The sequence below is a fragment of the Nannospalax galili genome, unplaced genomic scaffold (assembly GCF_000622305.1).
Source record: "Nannospalax galili isolate Female #2095 unplaced genomic scaffold, S.galili_v1.0 scaffold417, whole genome shotgun sequence".
NCBI classification, from domain to species: Eukaryota; Metazoa; Chordata; class Mammalia; order Rodentia; family Spalacidae; genus Nannospalax; species Nannospalax galili.
Genome location: NW_008340785.1, coordinates 3,130,008 through 3,155,268, shown reverse-complemented (window position 1 = coordinate 3,155,268; position 25,261 = coordinate 3,130,008). Strand labels below are relative to the sequence as shown.

Below are 25,261 nucleotides of genomic sequence, written 5' to 3'. Positions count from 1 at the left end.
TAATGCTCACTCACCCTTCATACATTTTCTGAATGTCATTGTTTCTTTTTCTAAGATACAAACAAAATTCAAAATACTCAAAAGGTCATGAAATGCAATTTTATAATCAGTGTACCAAAGTAGAATTGCTTATTTCTCTTGAAAAAGAACACTCTTCATTATATAGTAGATAATAAGTAGTGAAATTAGTATTTCAAAGTAATTTTCAAAATACTGTGCACACTGTATGTACATATGTTTAGGAATCAGCACAGAGTAGGACAGCCATACTCACCTGCCTTCGACTGATGTCTATGCTTCTCTCCAATTCCATCTTGGCAGCAGCCAGTTCTTGATGGTGATTATGCCGTAACAAATCAATTGCAGCTGCATGTTGATGGTTTAGTTCAGAGCGTAAAGAAGCTGGGATGCAGAGAAAAAAGTTAGCAAATTTCAAAATGGTTAGCCAGTCCTTTGATCCTAGCACTTGAGAGGCAGAGGCAGGCAGACTGAGATGGAGGCCGGCCTGGTCTACATTGCCAGTTCCAGGCCAGCTGGGGCTACAGGGAGACCCTGTCTCAACTCCGCCCCCACAAAAATGCAAAACAATTACCGATGCATTAGAAAATCTATAAAAGTCTCAGAACATTATTTTAAAAATTAGGATGCCAGTAAATGTCCACTAAACAGACTAACATCCTATCATGAATTTGAAATCCACTTAGCTTTGATGAGAATAAAAATGTGAAGTGCAAAAGTGATAAAGTATTTTTATATGTGATTTCAGTTTGAAGATAAAGTATTAATGGAAATGAAATGCTTTGACTGATTTATTTATTTATTTATTTATTTATTTTGAGACAGGGTCTCCCTGTAGTCCCAGCTGGCCTGGAACTCTCTATGTAGACCAGGCTGGCCTCGAACTCATGGAGATCCGCCTGCCTCTGCCTCCCAAGTGCTGGGATTAAAGGTGTGTGCCACCACGCCTGGCGACTGTTTTATTTTTAAGATAATAAAGATTTTAGTGTTGTACCATAATATCTAGGAGACAACTTTCCTTCCAAGTAAGAATTCTTTCACAATATTCCTAGAACATGCAACACACTGGCTGGTAAGTGCTTTCAACGATGTGAAGGGCATAACATTTGTTTGAGTTTGGAATTGTTTTTAACTTTTACTATTTTTTAAATGTTTTGAGACAGGGTCTTATGTACCCCAGGCTGGCCTAGAATTCATTGTGCAGTGGAAACCCTGAACTCTTGATTCTCCTGCTTCTGTCTCCCAAGTGCTGGACTACAGGCATGTGCTGGCATGTATTACCATGCCTGGCTCTGGAGTCGATTATTTCATAGACTCTATAAAGATTTATAGAATGGCAGACAACATTATCCAAAGGGAGAAAAAAATATGACAGTGTCTTTATAACTGCACACGCCCAAGGAAAGGACATTACACCAGGGAACTAAGTGGGCTACCTGAGGTAACAGTAGGTATAATGAAAACAGTGCAGGAAACAGAGATGGAGATGCTATCCTAGAGAGAGATTATCACAGGAACTTGGTCTATAAGACTGAAGGACTGAGCTGGAGCTCTCCAAGTAAAGAAGGAACACCTTTCATAGAGAAGAAACAGGCAAAGAAGACAGAGCCTGGTCTGACAAAACGTGAGGTCTGATATGGAAGGAAGCCACTGTGCACACAGCAACATAGGAAAGGAAATAGAACCCAGACTGATGAAAGTTAGTTCAAAATGGGTTCTGCTTTAACCTTAGGCCCACGGTTCTCAAATTAGGTTATGAGTGGCAGTGTTCCTAATGGAACTTAGAGATTACATGTGGTCCATCAACTCCTTAAACATGAAGTTTACTTGAACATTTAAAATATTAGTATGAATAGAGATTAAATGAGGAGAATGTAAATGATAAATTTTAAACCTAAAACATGAAGCTTTAGAGAAATGCTTCCCTGTAGTTAGCCAATTTAGGTTCCTCTTGAGGCCTTCATAGAAAGCGTAAGTTCAGTTTTCCCTAGTGTTAAGGGTTTTTTTAGTGGAAAAACTTGCCAGGCACCGAGTAAGACATGGAGAACCACGGAAGGACTTGCAGTGGGACGTCCTGTGTGAGGTTTATGCATTGCAAAGTTTTCTCATACTGCAGACCAGAGGATGCACTGCAGGAAGGGAGGGCAACTGGAAAGTCATGACAATAATTCAGGGAAGAAATGTTGCAGCCTTGAAATGAGCATGACTGAAGGACTAAACAAGAGGAAAGAGATACAAGAAAGATCTGAGATGAACTAACAGGATGTGGTAAGGAAAGAAAAAATGCTGGATCTCACCCCTTTTTCTTAGTTTGGCAACTAAGTGAAGTGATTAATCAGAGGGAAGTACAGGTATGGATTTATACTTTGGACCATAGGGAGGCAGTAAGATCATATTTTAAAATGGTGAGTATATAATATAACATCTAACTTCTCAACATGTAGTAACGAATACAAATTTAATACACAAAACAAGAGGTTAGATCTGGAAATACACATTTGAAATCCCCAGCGCATAGGTGATACCTGAAGCCAAGTGGAGCCATCAGAAGGAAAGACTGAAGACTAAAACACATACAGAAGAATAGAACTGAATTACAGGAAAAGCATTATTTAATGGACACATGGGGAAGCAGGACTGGCAAATGAGATTAAAGGATAGAGGCCAAGTAGAGTACAGAGAAGATACATACTAATATGGAAAATAAGTGCAAAAAGACTCAAAACAGCAGCAACCAAAGGGCCCAGATGTGCACACAGGAAAAACAAGATGGGCACTAAGGGAGGGAGGATAACTCAGATGTCAATCTTGACCCCAGGGAGAATGTTTTCATGGGAATGATAGGGTAAAAAATACTTGAAGAATCCTGAGAAAGGACTAGTATCTATAATGCATAATGAACATTCAAAACTCAACAGCAAAGATGAACAATCTAATGAGAAAAGATGACAGATGATGAGAATATGAAAAATACTCAATTCTATTATTATTAGGGAAATGCAAATTAAAACTATAATGAGACATTACTATACTCATCAGATTAGTTAACATACAGCCACAACATCAAATATTGGTGAAATGTGAGGGAAGTGGGTCATTCATGCAAGGATAGTGGACTGCAAAATGATACAGCCATTCTGAAGAACAGTGTGGCAAGGTCTTAAAAAATACATTACTAGCCAGGTGTGGTGGTGCACACCTTTAATCCCAGCACTCAGGAGGCAGGCGGATCTCCGCGAGATCGAGGCCAGCCTGGTCTACAAAGTGAGTTCCAGGCTAGTCTCAAAAAGGACCAAAAAAAAAAAAAAAAACAAACCCAAAACATTACTACATGACCTAGAAACCTCACTCTTAGCTTTTACTCCAGATAAGCATAAACTTGTATTTGCATAAAAAACATACACATAAATGTTTGCATGAATGTAACAGACAAACGGAAAGTCCAGATAACCTTTGATGAGTAAAGGACAACAAACAGTCGTGTGTTGATACTGTGGACTACTACTTGGAAAAGGTGGTTTCTAATGGTTAGCTATTGTATGATTCCATTTCTAAAACTCATAGCATTCTCAAAATGACAAAACTGTAGAAATGGAGAAGAGATTAAGCATTGCCAGGAATTCCAGGCAGGAAAGACAGGGAAGTAGGTGTGGCTAAACATGAACATGAGGGATCTGCACAGTGACATAAATGTTCTGTATATTAATATCATTGTCAATATACTGGTTATATTTTACTATAGTTTTACAGGAGGCTACCATATGGAAATAGGGACAGGGATGTGGGCATCTTTTTGTATTATTTCTTTTCTTTTTGAGATGTAGCCCTAGCTGGTTTGGAACTCATTATGTAGATCAGGCTGGTCTGGATTCACAGAGATCCGCTTGTGCCTTCCAAGTGGTAGGATAAAACGTGTGCACCACCACGCCTGGCCAATATTATTTCCTTCTAAAATTCTCTTTTATTTTCTTTTTTAAAAAAGATTTATTTTCTTTTTATTTGTGTGTGTGTGTGTGTGCACGTGTGTGCGTGCGTGCGTGCGTGCGTGTGTGTGTGTGTGTGTGTGTATACGTGCAGGTATCGCTTGTGCCTTCCAAGTGGTAGGATAAAACGTGTGCACCACCACGCCTGGCCAATATTATTTCCTTCTAAAATTCTCTTTTATTTTCTTTTTTAAAAAAGATTTATTTTCTTTTTATTTGTGTGTGTGTGTGTGTGCACGTGTGTGCGTGCGTGCGTGTGTGTGTGTGTGTGTGTGTGTGTGTGTATACGTGCAGGTACCCAGAGGCCAGGAGAAGGCACTGGATCCACTGGAGCTGGAGTTATATGCAGTTGTGTGCTACTGAATGTTGGTGCTGGGATTCAAATTCTGCTCCTCTGCAAGAGCAGCAAGTGCTGTTAACGACTGAGCCGTCTCTCCAGACCCACCCTATTCTTTTTATATCTTAAAACTGTATGTGTAGCTGCCATTATCTAAAAAAGAAAATCTTTTTTAGAAATTCCCAAAGTCCTCTTTCAATACACTGGTATTTAAGTTATGTTTCAATGGATTAAACAATAGTTTTAATACTTGGCTGTTTTAATCTCACCTCACACAGCTGTGGAAACTATACCCCTCTTTGGTCATAATTTTACAAAGGCAAGTTACCTCTGCTTTTGACTGTCATTCTTTGCAAAGCCAGAGCAGAATTTCATTTTTAATAAAACCTCACAGCCTAATGTTAGCATATAATTATGCATTTCACAAATCCTTGGTTACTGTTCATCCTTAAGAGTACTTGATGCTAGGTATGACAGTGGCTTCTCAAGAGGGAAGAGGAGAAAACTACGACATCTCAGACTAGGATTCCAGCTGCAGTACGGTAGGAAAGGGTCAATGGCTTCCCTTTGAGTTCCGAATGTTCACATCATGTTAGTTTTCTTTGTTCCAAATTCCTATTTGGTAAGAATGTGCAATGAAGTGTGACAAACACAAATGAAAAAATATCAGGAGAATTTGGAATCAACCCAAACAGAAGGAAAATAAGATGATGGGAATAAAAAGTTATCTAATGACACTAAAAACAAAACCACAAATATTTAAGTACACATCTAATTTTCTCTTTAAAATTTGGCTCATTATACAAAAAAAAATTCATAGGTAAGACTCCCATAATGAAATGTACTTCAATAAAAAGGCTAGTTGACCTAGTTGTGACTTTTCTCATCAAAATGATATCCTAAAGTAGAAATGCAATGTGATCATGAGGTCCAAGCCATGAGCCATATGTGGGTGCATTTGGGCTACCAGCCAGTGGCTGATTCATGGGATGCCTGAGGGTCCTGCTTCCACTTAGTCCCATGAGCATAGGAGAAAGCACCAGTGAGCATCGCTCCCCAGAGTGCAGAGGAAGAGGAGGCGACCTCTAATGTACCTTCCTTGCCTCTTCACAGGGCAGCATCAAATAGTCTTGACTCAGTCATCTTGATGTTCCAAAATTTAAAGATAGAACTTGTAATTGATGTTGAGTTTTACAATGGAAGAAGTACAAATAAACACAAGATTATAATCCCTTCCAAAATACCAAGCATAGCCTTTCCTTCATCTTCTAATTCAAAGCGAAGAGTCTGAAGCTCCTGCTCCATCTCGACTCGGAAGCCCTCCATTGACTCTCGGTGCGCGTCTTTCAGTGACTGGAGTTCTGCAGAATGTTTCTGCTGTAAATGATTTTCAAGAGCCTAGACAGGAGAAGCAAATCCAAATTATGCTAGAACGTAGGATGGAAATGCAAACAAAACAGAAAATTGCTATGAGAACCTAGTTAGTAGTTAAGAAGTTTAAACTATCTTAGTTCATTTCATGAAAATTAGATATAAGGTAAGCATAATTGGAAAAATGAGTAAGGTCAATGTAGTAGAAAAAATGAATTATTTTGAAACCAATCTGATTCAACATATTTTGTTGAAGTTGGAAATAAAGACTCCGCAGTTTTCAAATAAAATCACTTTCTAAAGCTGCTAAGGGCACAAACTATCTGAAATTAACGAATAATTACTGTGTATACATACAGACTTATGAGAGGAGGAGGAAAAGAGGAGGGGGAAGAGGAGGAGGAGGAGGACCTTTCTTATTAGGGAAAGAATAAAAAGGGTATTTTTAAACTATAAGAAATTCACTTTGTTGGGGCTGGAAAGATGACTCAGAGGTTAAGAACACTTGCAGAAGACCTGGGTTCAAATCCCAGCACCCACATGGTAGCTAACAACTGTCTGTAACTCCAGTCCCAGGGGATCCGACAGCCTCTTCTGATCTCCGAGGGCATTGCATGACATGGGTGCACTTACCTACAGGCAATATACACATACAGACAAAAAAAAAAGTTTAAAAATTCACTTTTTTATAACAAACTCACAAATGTCAACATCACGCAGCTAAATTAAGGCAGCCACTGAAACACTTGCTCAGCTCCAAACTCTATACATTTTAATGAACTTCTATACAGTTAGAACGGTCGTTCTGAAGCCCTGGAGCTTCACTTAGGGTTTTACACTTACACTATCAATTATACTTTTATGCAATTATCCACCACATAAAAAAAGAAAAACTATGACACAGCTGAATTAGAAAGCAATCAGCTTTCTGTCTTCTTTCAAGGCTCATGTGTCCTTTACCTGCATTCTGTCCGTCCTCATCACCTAATATCCTCCTTTTGGTCCTATTTCTTAATGTTATACCATACCCACACTTAGAGCTATTTATTTACATTGAGATATATACGGATTATAGGATCCATGTATGAGGCACAGCATGAGGTTTTTTTCTTTCTGAGTTTGGGTGACCTTGCTTAATATTACTTTCTAAGTCTGCCCATTTCCTATGCACTACTGTTCTGTGTACTTGTTCCCTGCCTGGTGATTCTGTTTTGAAGGCTGTGGGAACCTTCAGGAAGAGGGGCACCTGGCAGAAGAAAGTAGACTATAAGTTACAGCTTGGGCCCTGGTTATGGCTTTCTCTCTGCTTCCTGGTCTGCCATGGTATGGGGAACTCCACCATGCCTTCCCCTGTCAGATGAACTGAGACAACCTGATACCATGAGCCCAAATACACCTTTCCTTTCTTAAGTGATTCTGTGTTGTAGAATTCCGTCGTCAGCACAGCATGGCCACTGCTATATTGAAATCATAGCAGCTGTGATTACCCAAAGGAGGCCTTACAAGATTAGGCTCATTAACATTCCTTATGGAGGGAGGGAAGAAGAGCTCACAAGGCCCATGAGCAGCACTTGAAGCAGCTCACAAGATCCCTCCCTGAGGATGCATAGGTGGTTAATAGGTTCTGGTTCATTTTTCTTCGGACATGCAGCCACACATAAATTGCTTATGTCCCTATAAATAACCCAATTAAACTCATTGGCTCACAGACCTAGACTTGGGTGGAACTGTTTTCTTGGTTTGTTGTTGGTGCTCTTTCTGCAGTGAGCAGATGTTTTGCTCATGTCTCCCCAGGAAAAGTTAACATAACATTCTGTCAGGTATTCTGTCACAGTGACATAAAAGCGTTTAAAAAAAGCCTAATACACAAAAGGCTAAAGCAGGTTTTCATATTATTGGTTTAAAAAGTCTAGCTAGAGATAGAAAACTATACATTGCTAAGGGAAAACATATGACCTTGGAGGGGGGAACAGAGCCAGGTGCTTAAGGTTGAGACATGGATTGTACCAGGATTTTGTTGCTTGTTTTATTATAATTTCTAAACTAAAAAAAATTGTGAGAACTACACTTATCCTAACTAAGGCTGTACTTCTTTAATGGAAAAATGCTGTTTAAAAAATCTGGTATTTGGCTACTTAGGCTCACTGTTTTGAAAATGAAATGTGAATTTCTTTAAATAATAGGTAAAGGACTTTTAATTTAGACAATAGTTACAAATAGGTATCGCAACTACCTAATGACTGAACAGTAAAATTTTAGGTTCTGATTTCTTATGAAAAATAAAGTGATTAAAAAATTCCAAATGTGCAACGTGAAAGTATTAAGAGAGCTCTTGTGTTATTTCAATATATATAAAAGCATTCAACAGACCTTGTGAGATATGGGCCCTGACATGGGTGCTGGGAATCAAACTTGGGTTCTCTGTAAGAGCAGTGCATGTTTCTAACCACTGTGCCATCTCTGAGACATGGTTTCATGTGGCCCACCTTGGACTTTTGAATTTGCTATATAACTAAGGACGACATTGAACTCCTGATCCTTCTGCTTCTATTTCCTAAGTGCTGGGATTACAGGTATGCACCACCATGCTCAGCCTTTCAGGCTATTTTTAACTAAAGGGATCTCTTTGAAATCCTGATCCTCCTGGCTCCAGCCTAGGCTACAGAGTCAGTTCTAGGCTAGCCTGGGCATACTAGAATCTGTCTCAAAAAACTAATAAAAGATTTTTATTATAATAATGCTATATTATTAGAATGGTTACAGTTCTATAGAGTCACACCAAGAGATGTGACTAAGTTTATTTGACAATTGTTAATTATTAAGAAGCCAGAGAGTATGCCTGGCTTGACACTATGATCAGAAACAAAGAAATGTTGGCTCTAGTTTAATCTGTCTGCTATTATATATAGTTAGAGTATATATACTTAATCACTGTGCCCCCCCCTCATAGGAAGTCACATTCTGAAAAGCATTTAAATAAAGTAATATAGAATGTTTTAGAGAAAAAAAAAGGAATTGCTTTTATGAAGGTTCATTTTTCTGTTTTTTTTTGGTCTCTTTAAGACAGGGTCTCCCAATAGCCCCAGCTGGCCTGGAACTCACTCTGTAGACCAGCCTGGCCTTGAACTCACAGAGATCTGCCTGCCTCTGCCTCCCAAGTGCTGGGATTAAAGGCATGTGCCACCACACTGGGCTTGAAGGTTAATTATTCCAAGGCCCTTGGAAAACTTCTGAACTTTTCAGAACATGCCAGGAACCTCACCCTCTGTTCCTTTTCCTTTTCTTCTTCCATGGTTTGAAATGCCAGGACGTGAGCTTCTTTCAGGGATTTATGCCTTTGCTGATGCTGTTCCTCCAGTTCTTCTAGCTCTTGTGTAAGCCGCTGCCGCTCTTGTGTAAACTGGGCTTGCAGCTGTTGCAAAGACGTCTGAGACTGGGAAAGCTGTGTCTCCAGATTCTGCTTCAGCAGGGATATCTACGCCACAGAACAACACAAATGAAAAGCAAGCACAAGGTGCAGTTCACAGGCTGCCCATCTATGGGCAAAATGCAGGCTAGATACACTTTATCAAATAATAATCTTTAGCTTAAAATGGTTTATGATAGAAATCTAATTTAAAAAATTTATTCCTTACTATTGGGTGTATGTATGATGATGTGGAGGTCAGAGGACAACTCTGTGGAGTCAGGTCTCTTTTTCTACCTTTACACAGGTTCCGGGAATTAAACTCAGGTTGTCAAGGCTTGCATGGCAGGCACTCTACCTGCCTGCTGAGCCCTCTCACCAGCCCCAAAATCTAATCTTTAGTTATCGCCAATTTAAGCAGCATCAGTTTAAATCTGTTTTCAGTAGTTACTTGGAAATAGACAGGTTAGCTGTAGTCCTTATAGAATAATATGGAACTTGTAACCCACATTTAGAAATTCAATGTCCACCTAATGTTGTGGTACAATTAACATTCATAACATGAAAGAAGACAGAAGGCAACTAACACTGTTGTAAGGTTATACTCATTTTGTGGAGATAATATTAAAAGTTAAACTGCTTATCTGTGAAGTAGTTAAGCACTGTGGGATGGGTGAGTTCCCATACCTCCAGTCAGAACAGCTCCTGGCATGTAAGAAGCACTCAGTAATTGTTAGCTAAAATTATTTGAGGATTGGAAGATCTGCTGTTTTGAAAGGTTTGTCAGTTTATAACTTTTCAAAATATGCTTGTGTGAGTATATGCTATGTGTCTTCAGGTACCCAGGCCAGAAGAGGGCATTGAATCACCTGGAGCTGTTGTTACAGGCAGTTGCTAGCCTCCTGAACTGGGTTCTGGGAACTAAACTCAGGTCCTCTGGAAGAGCAGCAAGTACTCTTAACCATTGAGCCATGTCTGCAGCACCCTACAGTCTGTAATTTAAAACCCTCAGTAAACCACTTTTATTGGGATGTTTATTTTTATATTTTGAAATGTTTGCATTTTGATTTAATTCAAGGTCTTGCAAACCTCTAAGCTTTAAATTTTTTAAATTAATTTTTATTTTATGCATATGAGTGTTTTGTCTGTATGTATATAAGTATACCACATACATGCAGTACCTGCAGAAGACAGAAGAGGGCATTGGATCCCCTGGAATTGGAATTATGGACAGTTAGCTGCAATGTGGGTGCTGAGAACCAAACCCAGGTCCTCTGCAAGAGTGGCCAGTGCTCTTAACCACTGAGACATCTCTACAGTCCCAAACTTCTGAATTTTTAAAGAAGCATAATCACCCCTCAGTCCTCCAGTTATATATTTATAATAATGTCAGGTACTTTTCTTTTGCAGTGGAAAATGGTTTGTCATTCCTTTTGAAAACAAACATCAGTCTTAATACCACAAAAATCATTTCTGGATATTTTAATATATTTAAAATGAAACCTTTTCTAAGAATAAAAAGCATGTTGAATATAGATAAGTGTTGTATATATGTATATATTTATATACAGGCAGTTGATGAAACCATTTAATTTGATCTATTTCTGTTCTCATATACAGGCTACAACTGTAACTTGAAACCACGTTAACCTTACTCTAGAAGTGTAAAGCTAAGAGGACCTTAGGGGATCCATATAAAAAGTTGTAAAATGTCCCATAAACAGCTCAAGGCACTCTGTTCATTAACATGCAAGCAAAACACCTCTGTGGCCAAGAAAGGTGATAGAAGGAGAAACTCTACAGTGAATGCTTTTTAATGGGAAAAGACTTGATTTAAGGGTGGTAGCTACGGGCTGCTTCATGTATCTCACAAAATGTCTGAGAAAGAAGAGGAGAGTGGGAAGTCACCAGAGATGCGAAGCAAGACAAGAGGAAAGAACCCCTCGGTGGCCAACACCCAACAGGGAAGGTCAAAAATAAGTAGCCGTCTCCATTTACAGCAGCAGGAACAGTCACTACAGTGAGCTGCTCTGCAACATTAGCTACATGGAAGAGTTTGGGACAACGTTATAAACAAGATTAGTTGGAAAAGCTAGCAGATGCCTTTATAGAAATAGTCAAGCCTATTAAGAACTGGAAACAACCGACAGATGTTCCGTCTGTTCTAATGTATTTCCAAAACAGTGATTCTACCTGTTGAAATTTTATGAATCGAATTACTTACTAATTTTTACACAAGAATAAGTTTCAGAGATTTTTTATGTTTCTGCCATCTCTCCAGCCCCCTTAACTTTTTTTTTTTTTTTTTTTTTTTTTTTTAAAACAGGGTCTCACTGTGTAGTCCAGGCTGGCCTGGAACTTACTTGTAGCCCAAGCTAGTCTCAAACTTGTGGTAATTCTCCTATCTTGATGTTGGTAGAAAGCTGATTGCTTCACAGCGCTGTGTTTTATTTTCTGTGGCATTTATTTTAAAAGTTTACTGCATCAGTGCACCTCACATTGTGTTAATTAGACCACAATTATGTCAAATTGACCACAATTATGTCAAATTGTGTTAATTTGACTAGTCAAATTTGACTAGTTTGACTCATACCTGAGTCAAATACTAACTTGGGTTGAGTGTTGGGATTACCAGTGTGATCCATTAGGCCTGGCTAACTTCTTATAACTCTAAATGGTAGCAGGACCATGATTCACAGACTGAAATAAGCCCTGTAAGGTAAAAATGAATGAAAATGCCCCTGCAATAGCTAGGGTTATACTTATGGATAAGATTGTACTTAATTTAATCACTATTTTATGCAAGGAAAATCAAGATGAAATAAATAAATACTAAGGAGGACCCAGAAGAGATACATCATAAAGGGGAACAGGTAATCATGACTGAATACTGATCTCTAACTGGCAGAGCCATTTTCTGCTCAGTCAGCTGGTTCTTGAAACAGAAAAGGTACCTACCCACTCTCTTCCAAGTTCAACCCTCGCCTCATCCTCAGCATGAACCCACAGTAACTGCTTTGCTTCCCTCTGGGGTTAATGGTTAACGTGTTAGAGTATATATGGGAAAGCTGGGGAAAGTCTGTGTTACATGTAGAATGACAATTGATATTTTCAAAGCTCTTCCATAGCACTTGATGAAGTGGGAACTAAAATCAAGCATTCTGCTGTCCAAGCTATCCACCCTTGCACAGTTCGTGTTCACCCAGAAAGGACAGACAGAATTTTGTGCTTTTCCCAAAGGTACCATTTGATCTTGGATCTTATCCTCTAATTGCATGTGCACTTGGGTTAGTAAGAAGCTAATCACTTCACAGTGGTGTTTTATTTTTTGCGATATCTACTTTAAAAGTTTATTGCATCAGTTTATCTCCACTTGTGTTAACTGGACCACAAGTGTGTCAAATTGTGTTAATTTAATTGCAGCTGGACTCACACTTGAAACTTAAAAAGAAATATATCATTAAAGTAAATGAATTACCATGTTAATATAATTATACAATTAAACATTTAAACTTTGTCCAGCTTTAACATTTTGCATAATATACTTTACCTTAAAAGAACTCTGAGTGATTTCCAACTTAGTATGCATGATTAATAGTTGCATTTACATTTCAGAAAATACTATACACTATGTGCAGAAAGATACCATGCAATTAGTACTCAAATACACTCATTTTGTATTGTTAACTTTGAAGACAAACAAAATCTAAACTCTTGAATTCATGCTCAATATAGTAACGTGTATTATATGCAGAAAGCCTTAGTCATGCAATGCAGCACTGCAAGTAAAACAATAAATTAGTAGAATGCCAATCCATAAATCAGCCTTTACTTAGCAGGAAAATTGCATGGCATTTTAAAAGACAGAAAATGAGCAAGACAGTGTAAAACGAACTAGTATTTTATAACTATAATTTAAGCATCTGAGTTTCATATATTTTATACAAATACATAACATTAAATTGAATTAAAAAGAAAAGAGAACAAGGATGGAGCTTGCATTAAAAGTTTGGTCAACATTACTGTAGAAACTCTAGAATGACATTGACTGAACATCAATGAGAAATAGTTACTTTGAATTATGTACTATATTCAATTTAAGTAATACACAGTATTAGTATCTATGCATGTTCTAATTTAACTGTTTAAATATATTTACTAATTTAAGATAAATAAGAGAATCTTTATTTCAGAAAAAAATAAACCTTATTTTAAAAATTCTTACCAATGAATCTAAGCCTGAATTATGTCATGTATTCTACTGATAAACAGGTACTAGATATTTTGTGAACAATTTTTAAAAGTTAAACTACATTAACAGTAATTGTCATCTTCTGATCTCTCCCACTTAAAATACTATTATCTGTTTGAGGAAAATAGTTTTACTATCTTTTTATAAAATATGATATTAAAAACAGAATCTTGTAGAAATGTCAAAAAGAGAAAACAATAAAATATATGACTACCTTTTTAACAAGAAGTGTTACCTCTTTCTCTAAAGCAATTTCACCAGGGTCCTGTACCTCTATCATGTGTTTGAAGAAATTTTTCAAAATAACTGAAACAAATATAGTAATGTAACAATTTAATATATTTGTCTTTTATTGTTAACTCTAAAAGCACATAAATTCTAAAATCAAATGTAGGGTGCTGGATATGACCAGATGTCAACATGGGCATGTCGTTAACTCTGTACATTTTACCTACAAATTTTGGTGTTTAATGTGATGTTGGTGTTTTTATGCCCTTAATCCGTCTTATACAGTAATTACAGAACACACAAAGTATACAATATCCTCAAAAGGAAGCATATCTTTTTATTTATTTATTTATTTATTTATTTATTTAATGTGTAGGGGTATTTTGCCTACATGCTTGTAAGTGCATCCATGTCATGCAGAGCCTGTGGGGGCCAGAAGAACGTGTCAGATCCCCTGGAACTAGAGTTATGAACCGTTGTTAGCTGCCCTGTGGGTGCTGGGAATTGAACCTGGGTCCTCTGGCAAAGCAGCCAGTGCTCTTAACCAATGAGTCATCTCTCCAGCCCCATCTTGAACTAGTCAATGTCCCTATGCTCCTCAAACCTGGGCACGAACAGTACTCTCTCTAGATTTTAAAATACAGTGATCTAGGTCCTGATTCCCACAGATTCTGAATCAGTACATCTGGGATTGGACCCAGACTTATCACCACATTTTTTTCTAATTACCAAAGTAAAATAATCTGCATTACAATTTTTTTGAAAAATAGAGAGTATATAAAATAAAAAGTCTCAAACTAAAGATGAAATTAAGTTTTAGAGTTCTTAACTGAAGTCTGTCTCAATATAATTGCCTGTTTTTTTCTTTAGATTTTTTTTTTTAAAGCACATCATGTACACAGATAACTTTCACCAAATGTGCAGAATTTATCTGACAAGGTATTGGCTTATGTCTTGTACAAAAAACTTTCCAGGTAAACACAGGACACACCTCAAACAATTTCGGAAGCTGCTGATGGAGACACACATTCAGTATGTGTCAGAGGGAAAAGTAAACATTCCTTTGGTATGAAGTTATGGAAGTGACCAAATTTGCAGGTGTTGACAAAATAGTATTCACAGAGCCAACTGTATGTGGCTTCTTCAAAGTGAGTATACGGTGGGGTTTATTTAATGATGTGAAATTATTTTTTTCCTGTAGAGAGGGAATAGTAAGTTTATATTTTTAGTTTTTTCTCTCCTCCAAAATGGCATTCATAGGGTACACATGGTATTTAGATACATGACTCATTTTATTTGCTTTGTTTTTCTTGGATTTATTAGCCAGGCTCTCGCTGTGATGCCCAGGCTGACTATGAACTTACAGATACAGCATTTTTCTCCTCTTTTTTTTCAATTTTTAAAATTATCACTCTTGTTTTCAAGACAAAGTTTCCTATATCCAAACTGGCCTCCAACTCACTATGTAGCAGACACTGGCCTTGAACTCCTGATCTTTCTACCTCCACCTCTCAAGTGTTAGAAACACAGGTATGCCTCCAAAATTCCCCATTGTTTTTAATGGCAAACCACACTTCCTAGAGCATTCACTGCTCCCTGCCCTTTCCCTTTCCCTTTCATTAATTCCACTTAACACAACTTTAAGTTTCTTCTAGGATTAAATAAGGTCACTATATTAAAGAATGTAGGCCCGTCTCCTACCACCATCAGCTAACTGAGCTATGAAAGTCACCATGATCAACTGCAAGGTATTGAATCCAATACTTTCAAATATTGAAGGCAGAATTAAAAATTGCTAACCTGGGCTTAGTAGAAGATAGTAAGAATAATTTATTAGCCTGTCAATGACTTGCATAAATTCTCATGAGTAATGTGTGACAGTGCTAAGATATTTTAATTCTATTTTAAAACTACTAATTTGCTATTAGTAAAGATATAGTAAAGAAAATTATATTTAAGCTCATGAAATTATGGTCATTCTGAAAAAATCTTGTTTAACAATTCAAAAAAATCATTTTTGGTATTTTCTAGGAAGACTCATAAACAGCTTATCAATTAAGAATCATAATAACACTTCATAAATTTCCTATTTTCTCACTCTTAACTAAAAACAAATTAGAAAGCCTTTACAAAAAAGAGATGCATTAATAATCAAAGGATGACATATTGAGAGGACAACTTTTGCTAAGCACAGAGAGTGGGAAGCTGGGCCAATGCACACAGCGGGTGATGTACTCACCTGCCCAACTTGGTACTCTAACAGTTCAGTTTGGTTATGGATGACAAGGGTAAAAGGTGACCAATGACAGCTATGATGTTTATGTTAAGGGATTAAGTGAGTATTCATTATATTAATAATCGTTTTCATTACTTTTTTCTATGGGGATGGATCAGGATGTTCATAACCAATTACAAATAGACATAATAATGCAACTTTTACTTATAATATTAATGAAGTGGCTTTTATTTAATGAATATCCTTTTGTTTACAATGACTAAGGGAAAATGACACCATCACACATATTCTGAGATACAATGTAATTCATTTTGAAAATAATCATATTCTATTTGGGTTCTTTCTTTTTAAATAAATAATTGAGAATTTCATACATGGATATAAAGTATTTTGATCAAATTCATGCCCACTCCCTCCCCTCCAACTCCTCCCATATCTCCCCATCACCTTTTTTCTGATAACTTCATGTACTCTTCCAACTCCTCCCATATCTCCCTACCACATTATTCTGATAACTTCATGTACTCTTTCTTCTTCCTCATTTTTTTATGGGGCTTTTGGCTACTCTAACATTCCCCTCTCTGAAGAAGTAACCCTAAGATCTTTTAAGGATTAGATAAAAGCTCTCAAACATTTTTGACACTTTGGGCCTTTGGAACAGAGTAGGTTGCCAAGAGGCCCAAGGACATTGTGAGTTTTAGCCAAGAAACTGGCAACTTTTCTTTGGGGTCTTTTTACCCTAACTGCCTAGTCAATTCCTACCTCCTATTCTTATCACACCATCCTCTGGAGGGGTTACCCAAATTGCCCATAGGGAGTTGGGACACAGACCGCTCTGGCTTCTTCCATGCTGAACAGGGACGCAGCATGAGGCAATTGGAGTACCCCTTCAGTGGTTATTTGGGTTCTTATTTCGATCCCAATTAACACATAAAATGTCTGAACTGGCATTATTAGGCCCCAAACTGAAATAACCCTAAATTTTTACTATGTATATGTGATTTTAACATTAAAAGGAATTTCTAATGTAGAACCAACATTGAGATAAATATGTCTGTTGCTTATTTTTAGTATAGTTTTAAGTCATGCTAAGCACATTTCTGCATTTTTCAGTGAAAGGAGATGAATATGAAAAAGCAGCATTGGCTGACACTGTCGGGAGTGAAGGCCTCACATGCGAGCAGCAGATGAAGGGCGGGCGCTGCCTCTGAAGCATGTGCTCATACAGCCCTAAGCTTTTACTATTAGGCCTTTCCAGAAAAAGCATGCGGACCCTATCCTAAGATATCAAAAAAGTATTCAAAGATGCTCTACTCTCTATTATATTTAGGGACAAGGTGGTGATAAGATTCAGTATGAAAGTAAATCTCATTATTTTTCTTGATATATAAGGAGAAAATTATTTGTCAATTCCTTATAAAGGGTTTTACTTTATTTTACTTTTCAGGTGTTAATAGCTATAACGTTAAAATATAAAATATATTTAAATTATACAAATACTCAGTCTTTTAAAATGAGATCTATACTACATTTTCAAAAAATAAATTTTTAACTAAAGAAAAACCATTTTTATTTATTTCCATTTTTATCATAATCATCCGGTTAATAGCTTTCAAGAATATTACTATCTTTCAGAGTTAACATTAAAATAATGAATTTTATGTTTCAGTTGTAATATCTTTATCACAATATGCTTAATAATACAATGTGGCAGATGTATACACATACACAAATTAATGGCTGAAAGGTGTTGTTAGTATTCATATGCAAAATATCTTACTCTATGCCAAAGTATATTTTTGTATAAGTTAAAGCATCGAAGCGATGTTTATGCAAAATCGAATGTGCAGCATGCCCTGCATACAAACTGTAAGTGCTGCTCACTTACATTGTTGATAGACTTATGCAAAGCCTCACCCAGAGAGTGGCGCTATGAAGAAAAGATCACAGAAGGAAACATTCAGAAATGTACTGAGGAGATGGATAAAAGGGAGAATGAGACACCCAACATTAATCATAGTATGTTCATGAAGAAATAGGCTACAAGCAGTTCCAAGAGCAAGTCTGATAAGAAGAAATTTAAGACACCGTCTAAATTATCTGTATTCCTTTAAAACTGTCCCATAGATTTGTGAGTTGGCAGACTTACCTATACAAAATACTCAAGGTTAAAGCATGTAAACTGAATTCAGTCTAAAAGGTGGCGCACGCCTTTAATCCCAGCACTTGGGAGGCAGAGGCAGGCGGATCTCTGTGAGTTCAAGGCCAGCCTGGTCTACATAGTGAGTTCCAGGACAGCTGGAGCTACAGGGAGACCCTGTCTCAAAAACACCAAAAAAAAAAAACAAAAAACAAAAAAAAACATGGTTACTTAAAGACCCAGAAAGGCTACTAGTGTTCAAATCCTCCCAGATACCTGCAGTCCAACCATTTAGAGCACTGCACACAGATGGCTGCAGATCAGGAGGAGTTTCTCCTAGGAGCAAATGAGAACCACAAAACCACTGGAATGGACCAGTACTGCTTTCAGATAATCACCGAAAACTGGGAAGATTTTATAATAACCTGGTTTTGGACTACGGAGAGAGGATGAGATGACTTTGTATCCGTTAAATTCTCTTCTTTAACGTGAACTTTGTAGGCAACAATGTCATGTTCCAATGTTAAAAGATTAGCAATGCCTGGAAGATGACATATTCCAGAACACAGTTTACTAGAATTGAAAAATTAAGATGAGAAAAAGATACTTCCTATTTGATTCTGTTATAGCTTCTCAATCTAAACTATATATATGTTACTTACATTGTATTTATCCTTTTCATACTCATTTTCAGAAAATAAGTTCAACTTCTCCATACTTTAATAAAACAAGAAAATTGAGGGACTTTTATTTATCTCTGTGGTGTGTGTGTGTGTGTGTGTGTGTGTGTGTGTGTATGTGTGTGTGTGACTGTTTGGTATAGGCACATATGTGTGGATGAGGAGACCAGGACATTTGGTATACTGCTCTATCACTCTGCATTATTCCCCCGAAACAAGGTTTCTCACAGAACCTGGAGCTAGGCTGGCAGCTAGCAAGCCCTAGTGATCCTTCTGTCTCCACCTCCCGCCATGCTAGGGCTACAGACATAAGCACACTGCCCAGCTTTTTATATGGGTGATGAGAATTCTAACTCAGGGCCTCTTGCTTGCTCAGTCAAAACTCACTTTTTTTTTTTTTTTTAAATCTTTTTGAGACAGGGTCTCTCTGTAGCCCCAGCTGTCCTGGCCCTCACTATGTAGACCAGGCTGGCCTTGAACTCACAGAGATCCGCCTGCCTCTGCCTCCCGAGTGCTGGGATTAAAGGTGTGCACCACCACACCCGGCCCCATAACTCGCTCTTAACCTGCTGAGTCATCTCTTCCGCTCCATGAAGGGCTTTTAATTTTGGCATTTTAACTTTGACTTTTTCAGGAATGATGGCCCTGCACTAGAACTTAACCTAAAAGACTATGATTTATCTAGGAAGTCTCTACTTTACATTCTTTAAAAGGATAAATACAATGTAAGTGTTATCTATCAGATAAATGAGAACAATATAACAAATCAAAGAAGCATGTGAGATCTTTTCTTTCCCAAGTCTAGATTTAAGGTTAAGACAAAAGTATATTTGAACATCTGAAATCTATGCATATAGTCGAGGGCATGGTCCCTAAGCTGTGACCTTGGAAGCTATGATCTTGGAGGGGTTTATGCATCTTATATAACACAGACCTGGATATAGTAAAGGCACAACTTAGTACTGGTGAGTGGCCATTCAAATGTATATAAACCTTGGGGAAGATGTCACACTTGCAGATTTGACTTTGGAAGACATTAACATGCAGAGATATGCAAATCACAAGACAAATTGGGATTTCTAGTACTGTGGACAGGATGTTTGTGTCTACTACCCCCAAATTCCTCTGCTGAAATCCCAACATCCCAATGGGATGGCTTTAGAAAGTGGTATCTTTGGCAGGGGATTAGGTCACTGGGGCAACACTTCCATTAGTGGGATTAGTGCCTTTATAAAAATATCTCACAGAGGTTCTTCACACCTTCCATTTTGTAAAAGCACAGATAGCTCGTTGGACTTGAGCTTTCCAGCTTTCAGAAATGTGAAAAATGTTTCTATTGAAGAGCTCCCATCTACTGCATTTTATCTATTCTTATAGTTCAAGCTAAGACAGGAAATTGGTACCAAGAGGAGATGGTGCCGCACAAACCGAAAAACATGGAAGTAGCTGAGGACTGAGTAATGACGGGGCTGGAGTTTGGGCTGTGTGCTATGTAAAGCCCAAGAGGTTATGAGTGGACCTAGTGGCAGTGCTCAGAAAGAAAGAGGACAGGTGCAGAGAAAGCCTCAATCATTTCAGAAAACATTTAAGGAGCCATGAAAAGAAAATGGTGGTAGAAACATAGACAGCAAAATCCATCTTGATAAGGTCTTAGATGGAAATGAGCAACACAGTACTGAAAACTAGAGGAAAGGTCATCCTTGTCATGAAGCCAAGGCCTTAGCTGGATTGTGCTTTGGCACTTATGACTTACAGAAGGCAGAACTTGCAAGCAATGAAATTGGATATTAAGCTGAAGTGACTGCTAAGCAATTTCAAAGGTCTGACTTGGCTCCCGTAGAAAAATGCAAGAGGAAAATGACTTAAAGATGGAATTTTTAAACAAAGGGAAACTAGAATGCAAAAGATTATGAAAACTTCAAGCCTACCACAAGAAAGTGGTTTAGAACGTATCACTAGGGGTATGGCCAAGGATCCACTTGATAAATTTGCATGGCAGTCAACCGTGGGTCTTAAGGAATTATTTCAGCAGTAACCAGGTACTATTCTTTAAGAAAAGGGAAGAATGACCCTGAAGGCAATTTCTCTCCTTGGTTTCAAAAGGGGAGATCCTGCCTCACTTTCAGCAAACCAGACAGACTCTAAGGCTGGGAGGGTGCAGCCTCCAAAACTTTGGGGGCAGGATCACCCAGAGCCTTCACTGATGCCTGGCAAAGTCACAGGGGCAGGACTGGTAGTCTAATAGGTTCAAAGGTAGGATCCCTGTCCCAGTCTCTGAAGGAAGGACCTCTGCTACAGTGAGACCAGAAGGCAGAGTATCAAGCTAAAGAGATGGTTCTCAAGTCTTGAGATCTCATGGAGTCTGCCTTGCACTTTGAACTCATCCCTTTCCTTCCTATTTCTTGCTTTTGGAATGGAATGTCTATCTTATACCTGTCTGATCCTTGTATTTTGGATGCATAAAGTACACTTGGTTCTATAGCATGGATGTTGAGTGCCTCCCAGAAACCCCTGTGATAAAGCCTTGGCTCTTAAGATGGTACTGTTGGGAGGTGGGACTTAGTAGAGGGCTTTATGTAATTGGGGTCAAGCCCTTGAAGGAGGACTGTGGGACCCCAACTATTTCCTTATTTCGTTTCTGCTTCCCGGTGGTCATGGGTTTTCTCTATGACACGCTCTTAACCACTGTCATCCTGACACCACACCAGAGGCAATGGGTCTACACAACTATGGATGGAAACCTCTAAAACTGAGTAAAACCAACCAACCCTTTTTTCTTTATAATTATGTCAGGTATTTTGTTACAGGGAGAGAAAGCTGAATAACTTGGTTTTATATGTTTATAGCAAGAGAAAAATTTGCTTCAGGATCAAAAATAATTAAATCTATCTCAGATCTGATTTGGATGGTATTTAGCTGACACTATAGGGTTGATGCTGGAATGAGGTGAAATTTTGGGGAGATGTTGGGATGTAATGAATACATTTTGAATGTGAAGACATGAATATTGGGGGGCAGAGGTGAATATTTGTTGCCCCCACCCCAATTCATATGATGAAACCCTAACCTCCCATGTGATGGTATTAGGAAATGGTTCCCTCTCTTCTCTCTGCTTCATGGCTGCCATATGCTCCTGCCACCATAATTTCTTCAATGTAGTAGGCCCAAAGCAATGGACTCAGCTGACCTTGAGCAGAAATAGTGTGGCAAAATAAATCTTTCCTCCTTCAATTTTTGTGTGGGTGCATGTGTATGCCCATGTAAAAGGAGGTCAGAGGACATCAGGTGACTTGTCTTATGCCTTTGAGGCAGGCTCTCTCACTGAAACTGCAGCTAGGCAGCAGGTCACAGAGATTCTCCTGTCATCAGCCCTCTACACTACTGTGGGGTGTGGTACCACACTGGCTTTTAACATAGGACACCTGCTGAGTCATCTCCCTAGCCCCCTGTTTTTAAAACTTGATATCCAAAATAATGGGTTTCATTATGGCATTTTCATATATACATATATTTTGCTCTAATTTATTCCCCTCCCACACTGTCCTCCTTTATTCCACCTGCTTTCTCTCTTCCTTTCCCAAATTGTCCCCTCTTCTGCTTTCATGTCATAGGCATTCCATTACACCCTGTCCATATCCCCACCCCGCAACTCCTTTCTCTTTTTAGATCTCTTCCTCCCTTCCATGGTCCCCTTCTAGTTTCATTATGCGCACACATGCACGCACGCACGCACGCACGCACACACATTAAAATCTAGGCTCTGCATATGAAAGAAAATGTGGTATTTGTCTTCCTGAATCTAATTTCTATTCTTTTCTGTAAATAGGATGAAATACAGGCACATTAAAGCACAAAACAGTCTCATGCTGAATTTACTGAGAAATACTTAGAAACTGTGAAAATGAAGATTCTCTCATAGTTTTACATAGTATTGCTTCTGCCTAAGCCTTGGTCATTCCAGCTCTAGTTCCCGAATTCCCTTTCTCATCAGCAACTCCAAGTCTGGTCTGCTTTTCCAAGTCCTGAGAGATGCTGGAACTGCTAGGGCAAAGGGGAATAGGTAAAACCAGCAGCAGGGGAAAGGGTGAATGTGGATACGGCTGGATGTTTCATGGAACAGGGCCTGGCAAGTGGAACATGGTAGAGCCAGCTTTAGAGCACAGGGCTAGGAACACTTCCAAGACTCAAGAGAACAAGAACCAAGGGGCATGAAGGAGGGAACTTTTGTCCATAACACAGTTCCACTAAAGGGATTGCTCACTAGTCTGAGCTTTTGTAATCTCACATCTTGTTACCCTGATGTCTGCTTTTACTCAAAGAGGATACCTAGCCCACCAGTTTTCTTAACTTTCCTCAAGCATAGACCATCCTTCAGTACAACAGCTGTTTACTTGTGGTCATGAGTATGCTCTACACTTATCACAAGTGGGCAGAAATGACCCTGCTATCATAGACATCACCTGAGAGCATGGAGTATCAGAGAACAGTTTTATCTTTGGAGCCAAATAATTCCTCGTTAGTTTGGTATTTATGGTAATTCTATTTTGAAACCAAGAAAAAACTTCCTTGTTAAACTGAAAAAAATCTGAAGCTAGCATATAACAATTATTTTATAATACATACAATCTCAAGATGCAAAGCATTAGGTCCTCTTAGGAAAAAGCACTGAAGAAGAGAAATTTAAAAAAAGAAACAGAGGGAGGAAGAAAAAAGTAAAAGAAATATAGGTGAATTCCTGACAACTTAATACAAGAGCAATTATAATAACAACAGAGCCAGCAAGATGGCTTAACAGGTAAAGGCTCTTGCCACCAAGGCTGACAATGTACATCTCATCCCTGAAGCCTACCAGAGGGAGGAGAGAAGTAAATCCTCCAAGCTTCTTCTGACCTCCACTGTGGTATACACATACACACACACACACACAAATAAACAACACTGCAATTTAAAAAATAAGAATAAAAATAATTTAAAAGAAAAATGAAAAATGGTGGGAGAAATGGTAAGATTTCTTTATATCATAAACTCAGCACCCAAATGTCTATGTTCAACACTTGCTGGTTGAAAAATATCAGGAAGACTTTTAGAAATGTTTTCCTAAATTGGGTGTGGTGGCACATGCCTTTAATCTGAGCACTCAGGAGGCAGAGGCAGGTGGATCTCTGTGAGTTCAAGGCCAGCCTGGTCTACATAGTGAGTTCCAGGCTACCTGGGGCTACAGGGAGACCCTGTCTCAAAAAGACCAAGAAAGAAATTAGAAAGAAATGTTTTCCTATTTTATTACTGAACAAACTACATCATGCAAGGTGAAGAACATGAGAGAAGATTACCACCAGTCTATCCAGTAATATCTGTCCCTCTAGGCCCCTAGCAAATGCCGTGCCAACATCTAAGCCAGGAGTGGTGGTGCACACTTTTAATCCCAGCACTCAGGAGGCAAAGGCAGATGGATCTCTGAAACTGATGGCAGTATGGTCTATATAGCAAGTTACATGTTAGCTGGGAGACCTTGTCTGAAGACACTACATATATGAGCTGTAGAATAAACAAGAAATCAAGCTGGTACTGACTTCAGAGCCTCATCTCTACTGGTTACCTTTCATAGTGCTAGAAGCTGCTATGCATGCTACTGGAACCAGTTGTAAATCTTGTGAACTACAACAACTGGCCTAGCAAGGTATGCCTGCCCACTGATGCAATAGTGGCACTAATATTACAGGAGTAACCAACCACTCTCTGGTTGGAATTAAGGTCTGCTTCATAGGATGGAGCACATACCTGACACTGATATTAGGCCTAGGCATCTGAAGATAGATGGGTCCCAGGGAATAGGGGGAAGGCCTAACAGTAGTTTTATACTAGTTATTGTATTAAACATGCTCCCAATACATAACTTGTTATACCTAGAGATTAATGCACCTCTCAAATCTCACCAAAGAAATTTCCTTATGTGGCAGATGGTGATTAACACAGAAACCTACAACTGGCCAATGTGCAGAGAAAAAGACTGCACAGTGCTTATCCCTCAATGAACTCCTATTATCAAACTTTTGCCTCTCAAGGCTTAGGATGATTGTGAAAGAGGGAGTAGAGTAGAAAGATTGTAAGAGCAGAGATGGTGGATAACTATAAGGAAATAGGTTTCCAGACAGCTGGGCAGTTACTTGTATGAACTCACAGCAATGATGACAGAGAGCACACACAAGTTCCATACAAGCTCAAACCAGACAAAATCCCAGTATAGACATGGGGAAGTGGGTAAGAAAACTCAGCCCAACCTAAGGAACTTTTGGCAATCGATGGCTATGTGGAGGCAGAGAGACAGGTTCTTTCAAGAATGGGACTCTTAGTAGGTTAACCAGGCTCCAGTGGATAGACCCATACTGAAGGATATTTGGGGACACAAATTAGGCTCTATCAACCTTATTATATATAATAGAGTACATTAAGTTGGGTGGGGGCAGTAGGAGGAGGTGTGCATAGGGGAAGGGACCTAAATACCATCAGATTATATTGTAGCAAAATCACAAAAATTCAATAAAAAAGAATTAGACCTTTAAAAAGCTGTTTCCATATTCTTTTTGTCCTAATTTCAAAGGTCTCAAATGAT

General features: G+C 38.4%; 1 protein-coding gene across 6 annotated transcripts in view; it reads right to left on the bottom strand.

Annotated features, from left to right (window-relative positions):
• Window positions 1-25,261, bottom strand: part of Fam184a (family with sequence similarity 184 member A) — a 143,719-nt gene that overhangs the window by 17,803 nt on the left and 100,655 nt on the right. For all 6 annotated transcript variants that reach the window (XM_008835772.3, XM_008835775.2, XM_008835774.2 and 3 more), the window contains exons 10-12: window positions 8,972-9,184; window positions 5,583-5,736; window positions 275-402 (exon numbers count right to left, since the gene is read on the bottom strand). In XM_008835772.3, coding sequence (XP_008833994.1) covers window positions 275-402; window positions 5,583-5,736; window positions 8,972-9,184 — 495 coding nt within the window. The remainder of the gene's footprint in view (window positions 1-274; window positions 403-5,582; window positions 5,737-8,971; window positions 9,185-25,261) is intronic.